At 43.3% G+C, this 20,496-nt stretch overlaps 1 protein-coding gene across 1 annotated transcript in view; it reads left to right on the forward strand.

Moving 5' to 3' along the window:
- The window catches only part of sh3bp4a (SH3-domain binding protein 4a), a 40,647-nt gene extending 21,751 nt beyond the window's left edge, over window positions 1-18,896 (forward strand). The window contains exons 3-4 of the mRNA XM_085348078.1: window positions 17,606-17,794; window positions 18,672-18,896. Coding sequence (XP_085204204.1) covers window positions 17,606-17,794; window positions 18,672-18,896 — 414 coding nt within the window. The remainder of the gene's footprint in view (window positions 1-17,605; window positions 17,795-18,671) is intronic.
- The last annotated feature ends 1,600 nt before the right edge of the window (window positions 18,897-20,496 follow it).

Consider the following 20,496-nt stretch of genomic DNA (forward strand, 5'->3'; position numbering starts at 1 on the left):
CCAGTGGATAGTTTATATACAGTCCCTGAGGAGAACATTATTAGTATTACCAGACGTCCTATTAAATTTCCAGATACTGTATTTGTTACATTATTTGCATGCATGTAAATTTGGATTCACTGTGTTGTGTGGTGAACTTACTTGCCTGGACTGTAACATTCATCCTCTCTCTCCCCCTTTGCTGTCATAAAACTCCAGTTTAACTTTTCTTCCTTTATTTTGATAGAACTGCTCCCCAGTTGTTAGACCTGGTGGTGCAGTAGTTAGCACTGACACCTCACAGCAAGAAGGTCCTGGGTTCAAATCCCTTGGTATTCTGTGACTGTAGTTTGCATATGTCTGTGAAGGATCGTAGTCTAGGGAGCTTGGAAAGAAAAGCATCTGGACTTTTTTTTTAAGTTGCTTGAAAACATCTTCAAGCAACTTAAAGAAGTCCAGCTGCTTTTCTTTCCAAGCTCCTTAGACTGTAGTTTGCATCCTTACTCTGTGCTTCCATGCGATTTCTCTAGAAACTCTAGCTTCTTCCAAAAGACATGCAGTGTGGTTACTTGGTGATTCTGCATTGGCACATCTTCATGTGTCAGCCAATATTGCAGCACCATAACACAGCAGAGTGAAGCTGACCCCCCACCCACTTGAAACGTAAAGGCAAATAGGCGGAGCGGTTAGTGCTACGTTTGTGCAGATTTGTGCAGGTAAAATTAGCGTTTGTGCTGCTACGGTTTCCGAGATATTAAACTTTATTTTATAGGTCATTCAAAGGTCACCATCCCCCCAGACTGCTCCAAAACGGGCCAAAATGGTCTACTTTTTTAGTGCTACGTTTGTGCTGATTTGTGCAGGTAAAATTAGCGTTTGTGCTGCTACGGTTTCCGAGATATTAAACTTTATTTTATAGGTCATTCAAAGGTCACCATCCCCCCAGACTGCTCCAAAACGGGCCAAAATGGTCTACTTTTTTAGTGCTACGTTTGTGCTGATTTGTGCAGGTAAAATTAGCGTTTGTGCTGCTTCTGTTTTAAAGATATTAATGAAAATGTAAAGGTCAACCAGCCCCCCCACATTACCCAAATCCAACAAAAGTGGTATCAAACGTTTGTGCTACGTTTGTGCTGGTTTGTGCTGCAAAGATTTTCGTTTGTGCTGCTATCATTTTAAAGATATTAATAACAATTTCTAGAGGTCATCAGAGGTCAACCAGCCCCCCCACATTAATTAAATCAAACAAAATGGGTGTCAATCAACTGTGCTACGTTTGTGCTGGTTTGTGCTGCTAAAATTTTCGTTTGTGCTGCTTCTGTTTTAAAGATATTAATGAAAATGTAAAGGTCAAAAGGTCAACCAGCCCCCCCACATTACCCAAATCCAACAAAAGTGGTATCAAACGTTTGTGCTACGTTTGTGCTGGTTTGTGCTGCAAAGATTTTCGTTTGTGCTGCTATCATTTTAAAGATATTAATAACAATTTCTAGAGGTCATCAGAGGTCAACCAGCCCCCCCACATTACCCAAATCCAACAAAAGTGGTATCAAACGTTTGTGCTACGTTTGTGCTGGTTTGTGCTGCAAAGATTTTCGTTTGTGCTGCTATCATTTTAAAGATATTAATAACAATTTCTAGAGGTCATCAGAGGTCAACCAGCCCCCCCACATTAATTAAATCAAACAAAATGGGTGTCAATCAACTGTGCTACGTTTGTGCTGGTTTGTGCTGCTAAAATTTTCGTTTGTGCTGCTTCTGTTTTAAAGATATTAATGAAAATGTAAAGGTCAAAAGGTCAACCAGCCCCCCCACATTACCCAAATCCAACAAAAGTGGTATCAAACGTTTGTGCTACGTTTGTGCTGGTTTGTGCTGCAGAAATTTTTGTTTGTGCCGTTATTATTTTAAAGATATTAACAAAAATTTCTAGAGGTCAACCAGCCCCCCCATATTAATGGAATCAAACAAAATGGATGTCAAACGTTTGTGCTGGTTTGTGCTGCAAAAATGTTTGTTTGTGCTGCTAACATTTTAAAATGTTTAATAAAATAACGTCTTGATGCGCGCTTAATCATCCAGGTAAGTAAATCCCAAAAGGTTGATTCTGTTCATCTGGACATTTTCAGTTGGAGAAACGTTTCGTCACTCATCCAAGTGACTTCTTCAGTCTCAGCTGACTGCAGGTTTCCCCAACCTTATAAACACCCGTGAGTGAAGTTGCCCCCCCTACCTTCTTCAAATCGAACAAAATTGATGTCAAACATTTGTCCTGCAAATTATTTTGTTTGTGCAGGTTATGTTTCCCTAATTTTATAAACAGTACATGTACAGTGAGAGAGAGATGTTACATCTGTCTTCACTTGCATCCCAGTCATAGAAGCGTTGGAGGTCGTTCATAAGAGATTACAGGATCATCCCAACCTCAGCAACAGGACCACTCTCAGCACTGATCAGTTGTGTTTGCTTTTGGAACTGTCTTAATTCCACCTATTTTGCATAAGGGTCAGTACAGGCAGAAATCTAGGTGTGCCATGGGTTCCCACAGGCCCCTGGTCAAAGTCACCAAACCAGTTCGTAAGCAGGTACAGGTGTGGCCAGAAGGGTCCTCAGAGGCACTGCTTTTCCACCACAGGCCGCCACACACGACAACACCACAGACTTTCAGGAATATACAGAAACTGTCACTGCCTACATCCCAAAATGCATCGATGATGTCACAGAGACCAGGACTATCACTGTCTGGGCCAATCAGAAACCATGGCTCACAGGTCAGGTTTAAATGCTCCTAAAGTTGAAAAATGCAAGCCTTCAGAGCCGGGAATTAGGTGAGCCTAAGAACAGCAAGGGCAAACCTGTCACGTGGCATCAGCTACAGCAAAGCTTCAGCGACAGCAGAGATACTTGGAGGCAGTGGCAATGAATACAAACCATCACAGACTACAAGCCCACTCTACAGACCGTGGTGACACAATCCCCAGACAGTGTGTGGAGATCCCTCCACCATCATTACTGAACCCAAGAAGTCATCTATCTCCTGCTTTAAGGACTACCGTCCTGTCAAACTCACCTCCATCATTATTAAGTTAAGTGCTTTGAACGGTTAGTCATGCATCAAATCAAATTATTGCTTTCCCCCAACCTGGATCCATTTCAGTTCGCATACCGGTCAAAACGCTCAACCAATGATGGAATTTCAACTGCCCCTCACTCAGCCCTCACACATCTGAACACTAGAGACTCATATGTCAGAGTGCTGTTCATAGACTTCAGTTCAGCATTCAACACCATCATTCCCCAGCAACTCATTCACAAACTGGATCTGCTGGGGATCAGCACCTTGCTGTATAACGGGCTGCTAGATTTCTTGACAGGAAGACAGCAGACAGTACGGGTCAACAGCAACACCTCCAGCCCAAGAACACGGAATACGGGGGCTCCCCAAGGATGTGTGTTGAGCTCCCTTCTCTTCACTCTGCTGACCCACGACGAGATCTACTACAGGGGTGAAGTTAACCATCTGCCAGAGTGGTACAGCAACAACAACCTGTCCCTGAATGTGGAGAAGACCAACAGTGACTCTACTTCCTCTGCAAACTGAGAAGCACAAGAGATTCAACCCCCATTATGAGCACCTTTTACAGAGGCACAGTTGAGAGTATCCTCACCAGCTGCATCACTGTGTGGTATGACTCCTGCATTGGGTTCTGCAGGAAAAAATGACAACGGGTAGTGAGAGCAGCCGAGAGCATTGTGGGGACCTCTCTTGCCTCCCTCCCCAGGAGATCTACTGCACCTGCCTCATCTGGAAGGTCGTCTCCATTACAGGTGACTCCACTCATCCCTTCAACAGCGTCTTCAGTTTGCTGCCATCAGGAAGGATACTGAAGAGCCTCCGGGCCAGAACCAGCAGACTGAGAGACAGCTTCGTCCATCGGGCTGTCAGGATGCTGACCATCTCTGGATCGAGAAGGGGGGCCCAAGGGTACATCTTTCGCCATCCTACAATGCTGTGATTGTAGCCATTCCCCACTTTCTGTGAATGGTACTCATGGCCATTGATCAATAGGCTTTGATTAGTTGTCATTGATCAATGGTCATAAGAATTTGCATACTAACAATCATGGAATTAACCCCCCGGCACATTGTTCATTCAGTGGCGCTAGTTTCCTTCACTATGCAAATGTACTGTTTATATGGTTGGGGAAACCTACAGTCAGCTGAGACTGAAGAAGTCACTTGGATGAGTGACGAAACGTTTCTCCAACTGAAAATGTCCAGATGAACAGAATCAACCTTTTGGGATTTACTTACCTGGATGATTAAGCGCGCATCAAGACGTTATTTTATTAAACATTTTAAAATGTTAGCAGCACAAACAAACATTTTTGCAGCACAAACCAGCACAAACGTTTGACATCCATTTTGTTTGATTCCATTAATATGGGGGGGCTGGTTGACCTCTAGAAATTTTTGTTAATATCTTTAAAATAATAACGGCACAAACAAAAATTTCTGCAGCACAAACCAGCACAAACGTAGCACAAACGTTTGATACCACTTTTGTTGGATTTGGGTAATGTGGGGGGGCTGGTTGACCTTTTGACCTTTACATTTTCATTAATATCTTTAAAACAGAAGCAGCACAAACGAAAATTTTAGCAGCACAAACCAGCACAAACGTAGCACAGTTGATTGACACCCATTTTGTTTGATTTAATTAATGTGGGGGGGGCTGGTTGACCTCTGATGACCTCTAGAAATTGTTATTAATATCTTTAAAATGATAGCAGCACAAACGAAAATCTTTGCAGCACAAACCAGCACAAACGTAGCACTAAAAAAGTAGACCATTTTGGCCCGTTTTGGAGCAGTCTGGGGGGATGGTGACCTTTGAATGACCTATAAAATAAAGTTTAATATCTCGGAAACCGTAGCAGCACAAACGCTAATTTTACCTGCACAAATCTGCACAAACGTAGCACTAACCGCTCCGCCTATTTGCCTTTACGTTTCAAGTGGGTGGGGGGTCAGCTTCACTCTGCTCCAAAACACATGTGATGGTCCGGTGTGAGAACCACACGGCCAACCACAGGTTTACACAGTTCTCCAAATGATCCGATTTTTACAAAAACCTTTGAAAACCAGGTACGCAATGTGTTGTATGTGTTGTTTTTAATGTGACCGTCAGTAAATGGGAAAGAAACTGCACAACCTCTCACTCCTGTCATGTTGTTTTGGTAGTTTATTGTGTATCACATAAAGTCAATGCTTTAGTGTTACAGCAGAGTGAGTGCAAGTCAGATAATGTGGCAGCAGGCTGTTGCTTATCTTGAATCTGAATGCGAGCGACAGGGAGAGAATGAGAGAAAGAAATTTGATCTTTTTGATTCAGATTAGAGTGTTTTGGTGGCTGGAGACTGTGTGTGTGTGTGTGTGTGTGTGTGTGTGTGTGTGTGTGTGTGTGTGTGTGTGTGTGTGTGTGTGTGTAAAGCTTTGAAGCTGCAGCTGACTGACAGGCAGGCAGTAGAGAAAGCTTTATCAAATTTTGTGATGCTCTTGTGTTCGAGGTTTTCTCCTAACAAACTGAAATAATTATTTTTTTTTTGGCTGGATAGTTCTCAATTACAAAGCTCTTTTCTTTGAAACGGCTTGCATAGCAGCACAAAACTTGAAATCACTTTACAATATGAGGCACAGATATGATAACAGATGTCGTAGAAAAGGTATCAAAATGGTTTTATTCAAGATAGTGGGTCAAGAATCTTTTTAAAATGTACAAATGATGTTCAAAATCTGATATTGTTTACATTTAAAGTAAAGATTGAGCATAAATTAAAAACAGATTTGTTTGAATAATAAAGTTTTATTTGGGTTACATGCTTTTATTATCAAAGGTACTTTTGTATTTACTATTTGTAGCATGTAATAATATTAGATGTATATTATTAAATATACATTAATAACAAGGTAGCAATGTTTTAAGTAAGTAAAATGTATTTACTTATTTGGCATTTTTCACAGATTAAACACAGGAAATAAAAGTATAGCATATCATTGTAATGTAATACAACAATAAAATACAACATAAAGCAAGAAGTTAACAGAAAAAAGTTTTAAAAGTGCATGCTTCTGTTTAACTTTAATATTTCCTTTTAGCTAATCCCATTTGATTAATGAGCCCCATATTTTACAGTTCATTTCCTAAAAACATTTCCCAGTGAAGTTCCTGTTAAATAAATGGTTATTACTTAGGTAATAGTTAAAAAGTTATCATAGATAGTAACCTGGGTGGCACATATTTTAACGTTAGCTGTTTAGCTACTAGCAATTACCACATTAGCCATCTTATTATTATTCGGGTTGTGGCATAGGCACTATAGCAGATGTTCGTAGCTACGCTGGTTTCTGAAGTCTTGTTTTGAACCCTCGAGTTGGGCGTTTTTTGTCAGGATGGCGAGCTGCTTTCCTATAGACTTCTTGAGGACTGTAAGTGTTTTTGCAGCCACAGCTGTTGCCATCTGGTGGCCTTCATTTTTATGACTTGTCCATGTTTTATGTCATCTGTGGATACCAGCTGCCACCTAGAGCTAATAATAGACTTATAACATTAATTTTGTGGAGTTAGGCAGCAACCATTATCACTCCTGGCTTTTTTAAAGAAGATAATAATTATTTGTGTGTATAAAGTGTTTCTCTTAAAGTCCCAGATTGAACCTGAGAAAATACCAGAAATGTCATGGTGCGGGGTCGTTGACCCAGCGTTTTGTGTTTTATAATTATTTTCCTCTGTTCTAGTTATTCTGATTTTGGTATTCTGTGTCCTCCCCCCTTGTGTCCGGTTCGTGTTCTAGATTTCCTGTTTTATTCTGAAGGTCTCTGTCTGTTGTCACTGTGTTCAGCTTGTGTCCTCCAGTCATCATGTGTATTAGGATCAGCTGTTCTTCCCTTCTGTGTGTGATTACCCGATTACCTTGTGTGTGTATATTTAGTGGGTGTCGTTCTGTGTTCGTTGCCGGCTCGTCTGCGTTCGTCTGCATTTCTCTGTGTTCCATGGTGTTTCGTTCCTGTCTCTGCGTCGCTCTGCCCCGCACCCCTTTTGTATGCTCTCAGGTTTGTTATTTAGTTCTCCCAGTTTAGGTTTCTTCAGTTATTTTGCTTGCTTGCCACTATCCCACCTTGTAAATAAACGTCACACTCTTCATCAGTCAGCTGCCTGCATTTTGGGTCCTTTTCATTCCACAACACGACTGCTGCCCCAGCCGTGACAGTACGAGCCGACCAAACATGGACCCAGCAGCATCCGCACCTTCCCAGGAGTTTCGGGAGGAATTAATTGACTCTGTTTCAAGGTTGGTTAACCTATGGCTCGAACGTGAGGGAGAGGAATTTCACCGCGCTGTAGAAGCCAGGCTAAAGCAATTACTGTCTCCTCACCCCTGGCTACTGGGCTCTCTTCACCCGCTCTTACAGGACTTCATTCTGAACAAACTCCATCTTCACCCTCCAGCTGCTACCGCTTCCCGACCCAGCCCGGCGGTGAATGTTTTGCACTGCCCGCCGGGGAATCTGCGGCCCGGCCCGCCGGATGTGGAATTACCCGGCCGGTCGGAGCTATCCCCGAGAAGGAAGCGACGTTCACGCCGCCGACGCCCATCGCCACAGCCGGGTCCCGAGACTTCTGAGTTGCCGGCTGTGGTGAGTGGAAAAGACACTCTTTCTGTTTCGCCAGACCTTGTGACTGTTTATACCGGGGCTGTGTTTTTTGAGTTAGCTGCCCAGCCAGAAGCTCAGTTAGCTGCCCAGCCAGAAGCTCAGTTAGCTGCCCAGCCAGAAGCCCAGCCGTCACCTCCATCCCATTCAGCCTCACTACCCATAGCCCAGTTACAGTCACAGCCAGACTTATTACAAACTATGTTACAGTCCATTGCCCAGTCAATAGCTCAGTTGGTAGAGGAATCATCAGCCTTATCGTCAGATCAGTCTCCAACTTCACCACCATTATTTTCCCAACCTTTTCTTCAGTCGCCCTCAGCTCGGCCACCTATTCAGCCATCATCTTCACCTACTCCTCCGGTACAGCAAGCTATGTCTATTCAACCCATAAAGAACTGTTCTACAACCTCTAATCCTAAGCAGAGAGACAAACCACACAATATTGTTATCAGTCCTCAAAAACTGGCCAGTTCAGAGACTGTGACGCACTCCAGGGCCTCCCCAGAGGCTGAGTTTCAGCCCACTCTGGACCCCTGGAGGCTAAGAACCCAGCTGAGGACTGCACCCGGCTGTCGCTGCCTGAGCAGGGTCAGTGCTCCGCGCAGCTGCAGTCAGCCATGTGTGTGCCAGGGGCCCCTGTGCCCGCTGGTTCAGTGACTGTTTCCGCTGGGGGTTCTGGAGAGCCCGGCCAGCCCGTGCTCTTCTCTGCTGGAGGGTCCGAGGGACCGCTCCAGCCTCCTGTCTTCGCTGGGGGGTCCGAGGGACCGCTCTGGCCTGCTGTCTCCGCTGGAGGGTCCGAGGGACCGCTCCGGCCTGCTGTCTCCGCTGGAGGGTCCGAGGGACCACTCCGGCCTGCTGTCTCTGCTGGAGGGCCTGATGGACCGCTCCAGCCTCCTGTCTCTGCTGGAGGACCCGAGGAGCCCGTCCAGCAACCTGCCTCGTCTGCTGGAGGGCCCGAGGAGCCCGTCCAGCAACCTGCCTCGTCAGCTGGAGGGCCCGAGGAGCCCGTCCAGCAACCTGCTTCTTCACCTGCTTCACCACCTGCGGCTCCTATGCCTGGTCCAGCTTCAGCCACGCCTGGTCCAGCTTCAGCCACGCCTGGTCCAGCTTCAGCCACGCCTGGTCCAGCCTCCACTTCCACTTCATCCTCTGCCTTGCCTGGTGCTGTGGGGGCCACGCAGCCTTTGGGCCCCAAACTGCCACCTCGACATCAGTGGTCATCTGCCAGGCTGCTTGTTGTCTGCAGCCAGCCCTTGGAGGGGGGGTACTGTCATGGTGCTGGGTCGTTGACCCAGCGTTTTGTGTTTTATAATTATTTTCCTCTGTTCTAGTTATTCTGATTTTGGTATTCTGTGTCCTCCCCCCTTGTGTCCGGTTCGTGTTCTAGATTTCCTGTTTTATTCTGAAGGTCTCTGTCTGTTGTCACTGTGTTCAGCTTGTGTCCTCCAGTCATCATGTGTATTAGGATCAGCTGTTCTTCCCTTCTGTGTGTGATTACCCGATTACCTTGTGTGTGTATATTTAGTGGGTGTCGTTCTGTGTTCGTTGCCGGCTCGTCTGCGTTCGTCTGCATTTCTCTGTGTTCCATGGTGTTTCGTTCCTGTCTCTGCGTCGCTCTGCCCCGCACCCCTTTTGTATGCTCTCAGGTTTGTTATTTAGTTCTCCCAGTTTAGGTTTCTTCAGTTATTTTGCTTGCTTGCCACTATCCCACCTTGTAAATAAACGTCACACTCTTCATCAGTCAGCTGCCTGCATTTTGGGTCCTTTTCATTCCACAACACGACTGCTGCCCCAGCCGTGACAAGAAACTAGTCTACCAAACACATTGGTTGCCTACCTTACCAATTCTTATTTCATTAGCAATGACATGTGGTGCCAAGTCACCAGAATCACAGCACTGCCTCAGGCAGCCTAAAAATATTTTCTTTTTTGGGCTTTTTAGCGCTATCTAAGATTATATATATATATATATATATATATATATATATATATATATATATATATATATATATATATATATATATATAGCTAAGCGGAAGGAAGGGGGCCGGGGACTGGTGAGTGTCAGCACCACAGTCCAGGATGAGACAACGAACATCCAAGAATACATTGGGAAGATGGCCCCAACTGACCGAGTGCTCAGTGAATACCTCAGGCAGCAGAAACCCAAGAAAGAGGAGGGAGACGAGGAACCATCATGGAAGGACAGGCCCCTGCACGGTATGTACCACCGGCAGATAGAGGAGGTGGCTGATATCCAGAAATCCTACCAGTGGCTGGACAAAGCTGGACTGAAAGACAGCACAGAGGCACTAATCATGGCAGCACAAGAACAAGCTCTGAGCACAAGATCCATAGAGGCTGGGGTCTATCACACCAGGCAAGACCCCAGGTGCAGGCTGTGTAAAGATGCCCCAGAGACAATCCAGCACATAACAGCAGGGTGCAAGATGCTAGCAGGCAAGGCATACATGGAACGCCATAACCAAGTGGCCGGCATAGTGTACAGGAACATCTGTGCCAAGTATAACCTGGAAGTCCCGAGGTCAAAATGGGAGATGCCCCCAAGGGTGGTGGAGAATGACCGAGCTAAGATCCTGTGGGACTTCCAGATACAGACGGACAAAATGGTGGTGGCTAACCAACCAGACATAGTGGTGGTAGACAAACAGAAGAAGACGGCCGTAGTGATCGATGTAGCGGTTCCGAATGACAGCAATATCAGGAAGAAGGAACACGAGAAGCTGGAGAAATACCAAGGGCTCAGAGAAGAGCTCGAGAGGATGTGGAGGGTGAAGGTAACGGTGGTCCCCGTGGTAATCGGAGCACTAGGTGCGGTGACTCCCAAGCTAGGCGAGTGGCTCCAGCAGAACAACATCGGAGATCTCTGTCCAGAAGAGCGCAGTCCTGGGAACAGCTAAGATACTGCGCAGGACCCTCAAGCTCCCAGGCCTCTGGTAGAGGACCCGAGCTTGAAGGATAAACCGCCCGCAGGGGCGTGCTGGGTGTTTATATATATATATATATATATATATATATATATATACACATACACACACACACACACACACACACACACACACACACACACACACACTAGGGGTGCAACAATACATGTATCTGTATTGAACCGTTCGATACAGTGCTTTTGGTTCGGTACACATATGTATTGAACGATAGAGCAGGGCGATATGACCAAAAATATTTATCACGATATACATTTGAAAATTTGCGATAACGATATAACTGACGATATAATTGACGCTAGACAAAATACTTTACAACTCCACAACTTTATTAGTGCAAAAAACCCCATCAATGTATTTTCACTTAAACAAGCAGCTGTTTTTTATGTGCATTAAAGTTGTATAAAAACGTAACAGTGCAAATTCCTTGCTGACAGTCTAACCAAAAGGCATTTCCAGTGGAAAATGGCCGACATATCCTCAGCATAACCATGTATAATATCCACAAAACTTAAAGAGCTTATACACACACACAATACGGTAATATTATGTTGAAGCGCAGTACGTATCACTCCACGAGGCGCCTGCCTACGATAACCGTAGTGCTCTGACAAGCCATCAAGCGGTGCGGCTTTGTAGCTTAGCAAAGTCGTACTCAAACATTTTTGACAGATTTTTGAGCAGGGTACCACATAAAATCGGTTCGAGGTCAGTAAGCACAACCAGAATTCATACATAAGGCGCACCAGGATATGAGGGGCACTGTCGATTTTCAGAAAAATCTGTGTATCTGACCGACCAAAGCTAAACCAGTTCCACACCACTGAAGTTGCAGCATTTTTACAAACCAATTCTGGTTCATCCGTTACATTCAACGAACCGCTTTCGCTCTTCTCATCCTGTGTCGTAAACATCCTGTATGTAAACAAAGGCACTGCGCATGCGCGTTTTACCCATATTCTATCGCGATATTTCATTTTCCTATTGTTGCCCAAAATTACACCAGTATTACCGTGAACGGTATGATATAGCCCAGCCCTATTGAACGATACAAAATTTTTTATTTATTTGATCAACTTTTCTCCTGACGATGCTGTCTGTGTTGAGAACTCAGTGGATCTGCGCTCGACAATGCAGCCAAGGCGGAGTAATCGAAGTATGAGTGCCGCCCATATGCATTCACTCAAGTTAGCATGGCAACTGCCTCAACGCTACCCAAAATTGAACCTCATCCACCGTACTTCAGATCTGGTGTTTGGAACTATTTTTGTTTTCATGTGAAGTATGACCCTACTTAAGCGCGTCATGGACAAAAGTACAACAGTATGTCGGATGTGCCACGCAATGCTCAGTTATATCGGTCGGAGCCATTTCTCTGTAATAAACTCTCTTTTCCACAGATTAGTGATTTCTCCATCAGATACATTTCTTTTTTAAATTATTTGATTGTTTCAGCAACATTTAATTTAAAAACTGTACTTTTGAGTTAAAAGAAATATTTGTAATTTTAATAGCTTAAAAAAGGCATGAACATTTTTTTGTATCGAAAAATATCAAACCGTGACACCAAAGTATCGAAACGAACTGAACCGTGAATTTTGTGTATCGTTGCACCACCTGGCGCTATGTCATCATTAGTAATAATGTTGTCCTAAATGATATTGTTACATTCTTAAAAATATTTTGAAATTTTAATAATCTTTAATGATTTTCTTTCCCTTGTTGTTGAAAATAATTTTGAGTATTTTCTGCACTGAGTTTGAAATTCTAGTATTGTGACAACCCCCCGGTGGTGCTTCCGTTTAAATAATAACTGCACGTTCCCATGAATGCTTGTATGGCAGCTTTCAAGGAGTAGTTCACATTAAATTCTTTTTGAACTAAAATGTATCTTTATGCACGGAAATATCTTCATGTGAAAATCCTAAAGATGTGTGCATTACATTCCTGCTGTTACTCATTAAAGTCATAGCGGAAAACACAAAACCGTAAATACCTCCACACATTTCCACTAGGTTGTTCTTTTTCTGGGGCTCCCAGCAAAGGAGAAAAAATAAAACTTCCTACAAAGAACCTGAAAGGTATCACCACGGGACAGTGCCTCACTTTGATGCCCGGAGCTTTGTCTTGAAATAAACACACATGCACACACTGCTGGGTTTTTTTTGGGTGTGTGTCATTAACCCCTGGAGGATCTTAGAAAAATGCATACGCTATCGGACCTAGAGCCACAAATCGACCACGCCCAAAAAGTGCTATAAAAAATTTATATATTAATATTTTATTCCACTTTAAATTAGCCAATCTTTTAAAACTACTTCTCCCTGAACTATCCATGTAAAGTTTTAATTATATTTCGGGGGTTTTAACCCTTTTAATCGCAGTTTAATTACATGTGCGCACCGTTTTTTTTAGCCCCCCGAAACAAAACGAAATATTTTAAAAAAAAAACATTTGAAGTAATATTTGATTGTTATTATAATTAGGCCTTTAGATGGACTAAAGATTGGCACCAACCTTCATTTCGATCGCCTTTTTTTTTTTTTTTCCGGACCAGAAAATGGTCTCCAGGCGGCAAATGCTCCTCCTCTAGGCCGGAATCGGTGCATGCTCCCGGGTTGACTCGCGACGATGACCGGGGCATGTTGCGTCGGACCCCTTTTTCCAACACACACATCCGGTACCACGTCACAACAAATACGTCATTTCCTGTTGATTAAAAAAAAAAAAATCCAACCTCAAACGGTCCTGGGGCCGAAAATTGTCCCGCCCGATCAGCGGGCGAAGCCGCTGCAGCACGCCGGAAATGACGCTTCATTCCCCGCAGGTCTCTTTAAGCAGCCCGCTGTTTTCCAGCCCCGGGTCAAATGTGGAGCAAGGGCGCCACCCGGTGGACAAATAAAAAAATTACAACTCTAAGGCCAGTACTGCAAGCGGAAGCGGAAGCATTACCGATCACGATCGATTTGACCGTAATTTTTTTGCCGTGAAAAATAGCGTTTATAATGGGTTTCAATGGGGCACAAATCGACCACTAGGTCCGATAGCGTAAGTTTATCGATAGCTTAGCCACTGAAGCTAATTTCCGGAAGTCATACTGAAATTTTAACAGTAAATGTGACCGAACTTTTTTTGCAGACTTTCGCTATATTCCATTCAACACTGTGCAAATGGCAGGTAATCAAAATTTGAAAATAGCCACAAATCGACCCAAGACCCTCCAGGGGTTAAAACAGAAATAGTCTTTTTGGCTATTGTGCCTCTTTTCAGGAAACAAAAAGAAAATCTCCCCTGGAGCAAATTTTCCAGTCAGCTGCGTTCATTAAAACTCAATACATTTTAACCCTCATTTAACTGGGTTAGCTGAGTTAGAATGTATTTACAGCAGCAGGAGCCCTCAGGGACAGGATTACTAAGAGGATGGTAACAGATTATATTTATACAGAAAGCCCTGTAACTATTTTCAGCTTTTGTTTTTACTCTTCAGCTCACAAATCTTAAAAAACAACAACAAAAAAACCCTTATTTGTTCTACATATTCCTGACTTCTGTTATCTTTCCCTCTTTTCCCATGACACAATGGATTCACCGCTTTAGTCCTCTACAATCTAATTTGTTTGAGGTCTTGAAGACTGAAAAATACTTTTAAATGGAGAACAAAGAATGCAGTCTAACGCAACAGCCCTGCAATAAATCACACCTCCTGAAGGTTAAATCTTATACTGAACAAAAATATAAACGCAACACTTTTGTTTTTGCTCCCATTCCCCATGGGATGGACGTAGAGACCTAAAATTCATTCCAGATACACAATATAACCATCCCTCCCAAACAGTGGTCACAAATCAGTCCAAATGTGTGGTAGTGGGCACATCTGCTATATTGAGATAATCCATCCCACCTCACAGGTGTGCCACATCAGGATGCTGATCTGACATCATGAGTAGTGCACAGGTGTACCTCAGACTGCCCACAACAAAAGGCCACCCTGGAATGTGCAGTTTTTTGCGCTATTGGGGGTCTGGGGACCCAGAACCGGTCAGTATCTGGTGTGACCACCATTTGCCTCATGCAGTGCAACACATCGTCGCATGGAGTCTATCAGATTGTCAATTGTGGCCTGTGGAATGTTGGTCCACTCCACTTCAATGGCTGTGCGAGGTTGTTGGATATTCGTGGGAACTGGTACACGCTGTCGTAAACGCCGGTCAAGCACATCCCGAATATGCTCAATGGGTGACATGTCCGGTGAGTATGCTGGCCATGCAAGAACTGGGACATTCTCAGCTGCCATCTGCCCTGAACAATGTGAACCATGATTCATCCGTGAAGCGCACACCTCTCCAACGTGCCAGACGCCATCGAATGTGAGCATTTGCCCACACAAGTCTGTTACGGCGACGAGCTGGAGTCAGGTCAAGACCCCGATGAGGACGACGGGCATGCAGTTGAGCGTCCCTGAGACGGTTTCTGACAGTTTGTGCAGAAATTGTTTGGTTGTGCAAACCAATTGTTCCAGCAGCTGTCTGGGTGGCTGGTCTCAGACGATCTTGGAGGTGAACCTGCTGGATGTGGAGGTCCTGGGCTGGTGTGGTTACACGAGGTCTGTGGTTGTGAGGCCGGTTGGATGTGCTGCCATATTCTCTGAAACGCCTGTGGAGACGGCTTATGGTTGAGAAATGAACATTCAATGCACGGGCGACAGATCTGGTTGACATTCCTGCTGTCAGCATGCCAATTGCACGCTCCCTCATTGCTGTGGCATCTGTGGCATTTTGCTGTGAGACAAAACTGCACATTCCAGGGTGGCCTTTTGTTGTGGGCAGTCTGAGGTACACCTGTGCACTACTCATGATGTCAGATCAGCATCCTGATGTGGCACACCTGTGAGGTGGGATGGATTATCTCAATATAGCAGATGTGCCCACTACCACACATTTGGACTGATTTGTGACCACTGTTTGGGAGGGATGGTTATATTGTGTATCTGGAATGAATTTTAGGTCTCTACGTCCATCCCATGGGGAATGGGAGCAAAAACAAAAGTGTTGCGTTTATATTTTTGTTCAGTGTAGTTAGTATTACAGAAACACCTCTCTATAAATTGCATTACCTTTCAGCAGCCTCCAAAAGGATCAGAGTTACATCAATACCTCTCTAAAACATTGTGGAAAACAAGTCTGAGTGTAGATATGTATTGTTCCAAAGGGAAAAAAAGGAGATTCTGTGTTGGAAAGGGAAAAGGAAATGGATAGGATGTCTGCAAAACTATGACGATAATAAAGATCATTATAGACCTTGACAGTTTCTAAAACAAGTCAACTGAAGACACATTGGCTTTGGGTAGGTTTTCCACATAGATTGTGTAAAAAAGATGGATCTGAAGCCAATGTGGAAGTGCCTTGAACCTCAAAGTTTGATGTCCACTGCAGAAAACACTGTCCTGATGATCTGATTATGGTCTTAATTGCTTGTTTCAAGTCTTATTTAATACAGTGTTTTAATACTCGTTTTGGAAAGTCATTTTCCAGAGGGACGTGCAGCTTACAAGCCATAAGCATACATGCATATCTCCCTCTCCTCGCCCCCAACCGGTCACACTAGATGGCTGCCCCTTCCCAAGACTGGGTCTGCCGGAGGTTTCTTCCTCTTAAAAGAGTTTTTCCTTCCCAATGTCGCCAAAGTGCTTGCTCATAGGGGGTCGTCTGATTGTTGGGGTTTTATTGTAGGGTGTTTACCTTACAAATGGTAAATGGTAAATGGCCTGTATTTATATAGCGCTTTACTAGTCCCTAAGGACCCCAAAGCGCTTTACATATCCAGTCATCCACCCATTCACACACTGGTGATGGCAAGCTACATTGTAGCCACAGCCACCCTGGGGCACACTGACAGAGGCGAGGCTGCCGGACACTGGCGCCACCGGGCCCTCTGACCACCACCAGTAGGCAACGGGTGAAGTGTCTTGCCCAAGGACACAACGACCGAGACTGTCCAAGCCGGGGCTCGAACCGGCAACCTTCCGATTACAAGGCGAACTCCCAACTCTTGAGCCACGATTGCCCAATATTAATCTCCTTGAGGTAACTGTTGCTGTGATTTGGCACTATATAAATAAAACTGAATTGAGTTGAATTTCTCTCAGTTTTTCAGCCATAACTTGTGACATTCTGGTTTCAGAAATGGTGCCACTGAAAACTTTCCTAATCAGTGGGCCACGACATGGTACCTATGGCTTGCTTTTATGCATGATCTATGGCTTTTCACAGGTTTTTTAAAGGTCTTATCCAAATTTTTAGACCTATTCTATCACTTATCTAGAGTTGGGTCTTTATAGCAGCACACTACACAAATAGTCCAGATGTCCTTTTACCGGTTTGTTCTCCATCTGCTCCTCGAGATTATCTCAGGATAGATTAGATAATCTCTACAGAATATCTCTTGCCGATTGGATGTGTCCAGAACACCTCCAGTGGAATAAACCCGACATGTGTCCTCTAACCTTGAAATTTTAAACCATGTTTATGCTCGAACTACAAGTGGAACTATGTAGTGTGGTTGTGTTTATCCAGTAATGACTGATCTTGAAAATGGTTACCCTGCCAACAGGGTCCTTGAATATGGAAAACACTATGAAATGTCGCTTGATTTGACAGATGTTGCTGTTTCACAGGACAGAGCCAAGTCTCAAATTTCTTTCAATCGGTGAAACAATACTGAAGTGGTTAAGTGATTTGTGCTGTGAATGTATTATTACCAGAACACTTTCACGATTTACATAAATATGGATATAAATTCTCATTCCTATTCTTTCTCCATATAAATTTTGCATACATAGTGATTTTAAATTGATGCATTCCTTCCAATCTCATCCAAGTCAACATGCAGATATTTCTTTCTTTGCTCCTTGCTCATGCTGACTGACCATTTCTTTAACCCATCAGGCATTGCTGAAGATGGACTGCCAGGGTCTGGTTGCCAGGTTGGTCCTGGATTTTGTCTTGTTGACTACAGCAGTAGAGGTGGCATCCCGGTGGAGGGAGCTTGCTGAGAAGCTGGCCCGAGTCTCCAAACAGCAAATGGAGGCTTATGAGGCTCCACATCGAGACAAGAATGGTCTATTGGATAACGAGGTGAGAGGCCTTTAGTCAGTGTTACTATTTACCGGACAACTGGACACTGTCAATGCTGTGGATCACGTCATGAAGTCAATAAGTTAACACATGTACTACAACCAGTTTTTTTGTGTTTTGGGCAAAGCATTAAAAGCTTGCTGAATTAGAATTTAGGAGTTTTGGCTTGACGTATACCTGGATGTACCAACAACAATACATGAATTACTTTAACACCAAAGATAACTTTTAAGTTTGTTTCTTATTTCTTTGATTTATCAAATGTATTATTAGCTTTTATTCACAATTTACATGCTGTATGAGTTAAACTGTGTCTAAAAATTTGCATGTCATGTTTGTACACTTGAATTTTAAGTTATATGACTTATATACAAGATGTTTTAAGGTTTATGGTACAGTAATTATCACTATGCATCTCATGGCCTCTAGCTCCTGACCATATTTATTCTACACTCACATCACTTAAATATATATATAAACTATTTTATATTAAATGTCTTTATATCAAACTGCCCTGTGATCCACAAACAGTATATTTGTCCGAGTTACTGTGCTTGGGTAGAAACTCTTCAAGAAAACACAATACTACTCAAAACATTTCAGAATTTCAGGAGAATTAGGTCAAAATGCTAACAAGTAGCTCACGGCAGCCTTCGAAATACTATACTAGGTGTGGTTTATGGAAAGGAGTAACATAGATCATCTTTAACCTGTCAGCTCTTTAGTACAAAGACCTGCTAAAGTTCAGTCTAAATGGGTTTGAGATTTCCGTCCCTACATGAACCTCTTTTGTGTAAGTCTTTGGCAAACTCTTGCCTTTTGTTCTTAAAAAGACATTTTCTTTCACTTCCCATGATCCCCACCCTGAACCCTTTAGTCTATGTGGAAACCAGCCTATGACTTCCTGCTGACGTGGGCTGCCCATGTTGGGGATAGCTACCGAGATGTGATCCAGGAGCTCCACCTTGGCCTGGACAAGATGAGGAACCCCATCACCAAGAGGTGGAAGCACCTAACGGGCACACTTATACTTGTCAACTGCCTCGATACCCTTCGCAGTGCGGCCTTCTGTCCTACAGGATATGGAGATTTTGCTGTGTGAAATGTGTGACAGAAGATTTGATGGCTGGTATAGTAACTAAAGCTCAATTCTGGGATTTGTGTCCAGAGTTTTGTTGACTTGTGAACGGAAGTTGTCGAAAGAATGGTACTCACAACATGTCTGGAGTGGATATTTTCTTTGAAAGAAAAAGAAAACGTGTAGTTTTAGGGCAGTGTGAAGAATCTAGACCATCAGGTCTACTGTGCACATCCTGCTGTCTTGTCTGGACTCTCGCATCCACATCATAGCAGCACTGATTGGTTTTTGATTAGTTACACACCAGAAGTAGCAACGCCACTTTCTGGCTCAAAATACATTGTGAAAATAGATAATCTGGCTCTTTGTGTTTTTTAAGCATCATGTTGTCCCTTTCTATCCCTTTCTTGTGGTCTCTACCTCTTATGTTGTTTCCGCTTTTCTTTCCTATATTCTTCTTAATCTCTTTTCTACCTCACACTTTGTCCTTTCAACTACGTTTTGATGGCTTTCAGAATTACATGCTGCTTTTTTCTGTGTTCCTCTCAGCTTCCCCTTATGCTTCAGTAAATGGCATTTTCAGGCTTCTGTCCTAATGTTTTTCTGTCACTGTGTATTTCCTTGCTTGACCCTCAGGACAGCATCACTCCTCATCGCTGCAGTACAGTGACATTTCCACCTCCTTATATGTTGTTATTTTGTTCATTTGACTGTATCTCACAAGCATTTTTAATTATAAAAAAGTTCTTTAATCAAAATAAATGAGAAAAACTTTCATATATTAAAACAGTACAAGAATTGCCAGTGATTAGCTTGCCAAAAACTATTAGCTTGCTGACAGGGACTGTCTATGTAGTAAAGCTGCAGTACATCTGTTAATGCAAGTAATTTTTATACTTACATAAACATTTGTTTTTCTTAGTTTGGATTTATTCTTGGTGGACTCCACTTACATAACAAACTAAAGATTTAGTTGCTCAATATCCCTAGATGAAATTGATCCCAAAGAGCATACTGTACAAAAAACTCCTTGAAATTGCTTTGGTCACTACAGCAGTCACCTGTAGTTTGCATGGAAGACATCTACCTGTCTGCAAACACTTCCCAAAGTAAAAGATTTACTGAGCAAGCCAACATATTACAAAGGTCTCTATTTCTAGTTTGTATGATACTTTTCACAGTTTTGCTGGCACTTGTCGAGTAAAGACAATCCAATATCTTCCATCCAAACTAGACAAAGACACAACAGTAGTTGTGTACAACAGCTAGTAACCAAAGCAATGACAAGGAGATTTTTTGGTGAAGCACTGTTTACATCTTTGTAGCTAATTTCACCTAATGATTGCCGGCAACCTCCAGCAATCATTCGCCAATACAGTTAGCTAACAATGTTAGCATGCTGCATGTTGACAAAGGGATCCATTATTAATTTTGAATTCCAAAACCAAATTGCAATGTTTCAGTGTTAAAATCCAGTCAATTGGGAAACAGTATCTGTTTGTTTACTCTCACATCACCAGCTATTTTTTGGTCAGCTATTTTTTGGTCCAAATGCTTAAGCAGCATTGAGAGTTAAAGACATCCAATTACTTTCAGCTCCAGTACTCAGTGGGACTGTTTTCCC

The sequence above is a fragment of the Diplotaxodon limnothrissa genome, linkage group LG23, assembly GCF_057381915.1.
Source record: "Diplotaxodon limnothrissa isolate DT_005_m linkage group LG23, D_limnothrissa_male_GT1.1, whole genome shotgun sequence".
In the NCBI taxonomy this organism is placed as follows: domain Eukaryota; kingdom Metazoa; phylum Chordata; class Actinopteri; order Cichliformes; family Cichlidae; genus Diplotaxodon; species Diplotaxodon limnothrissa.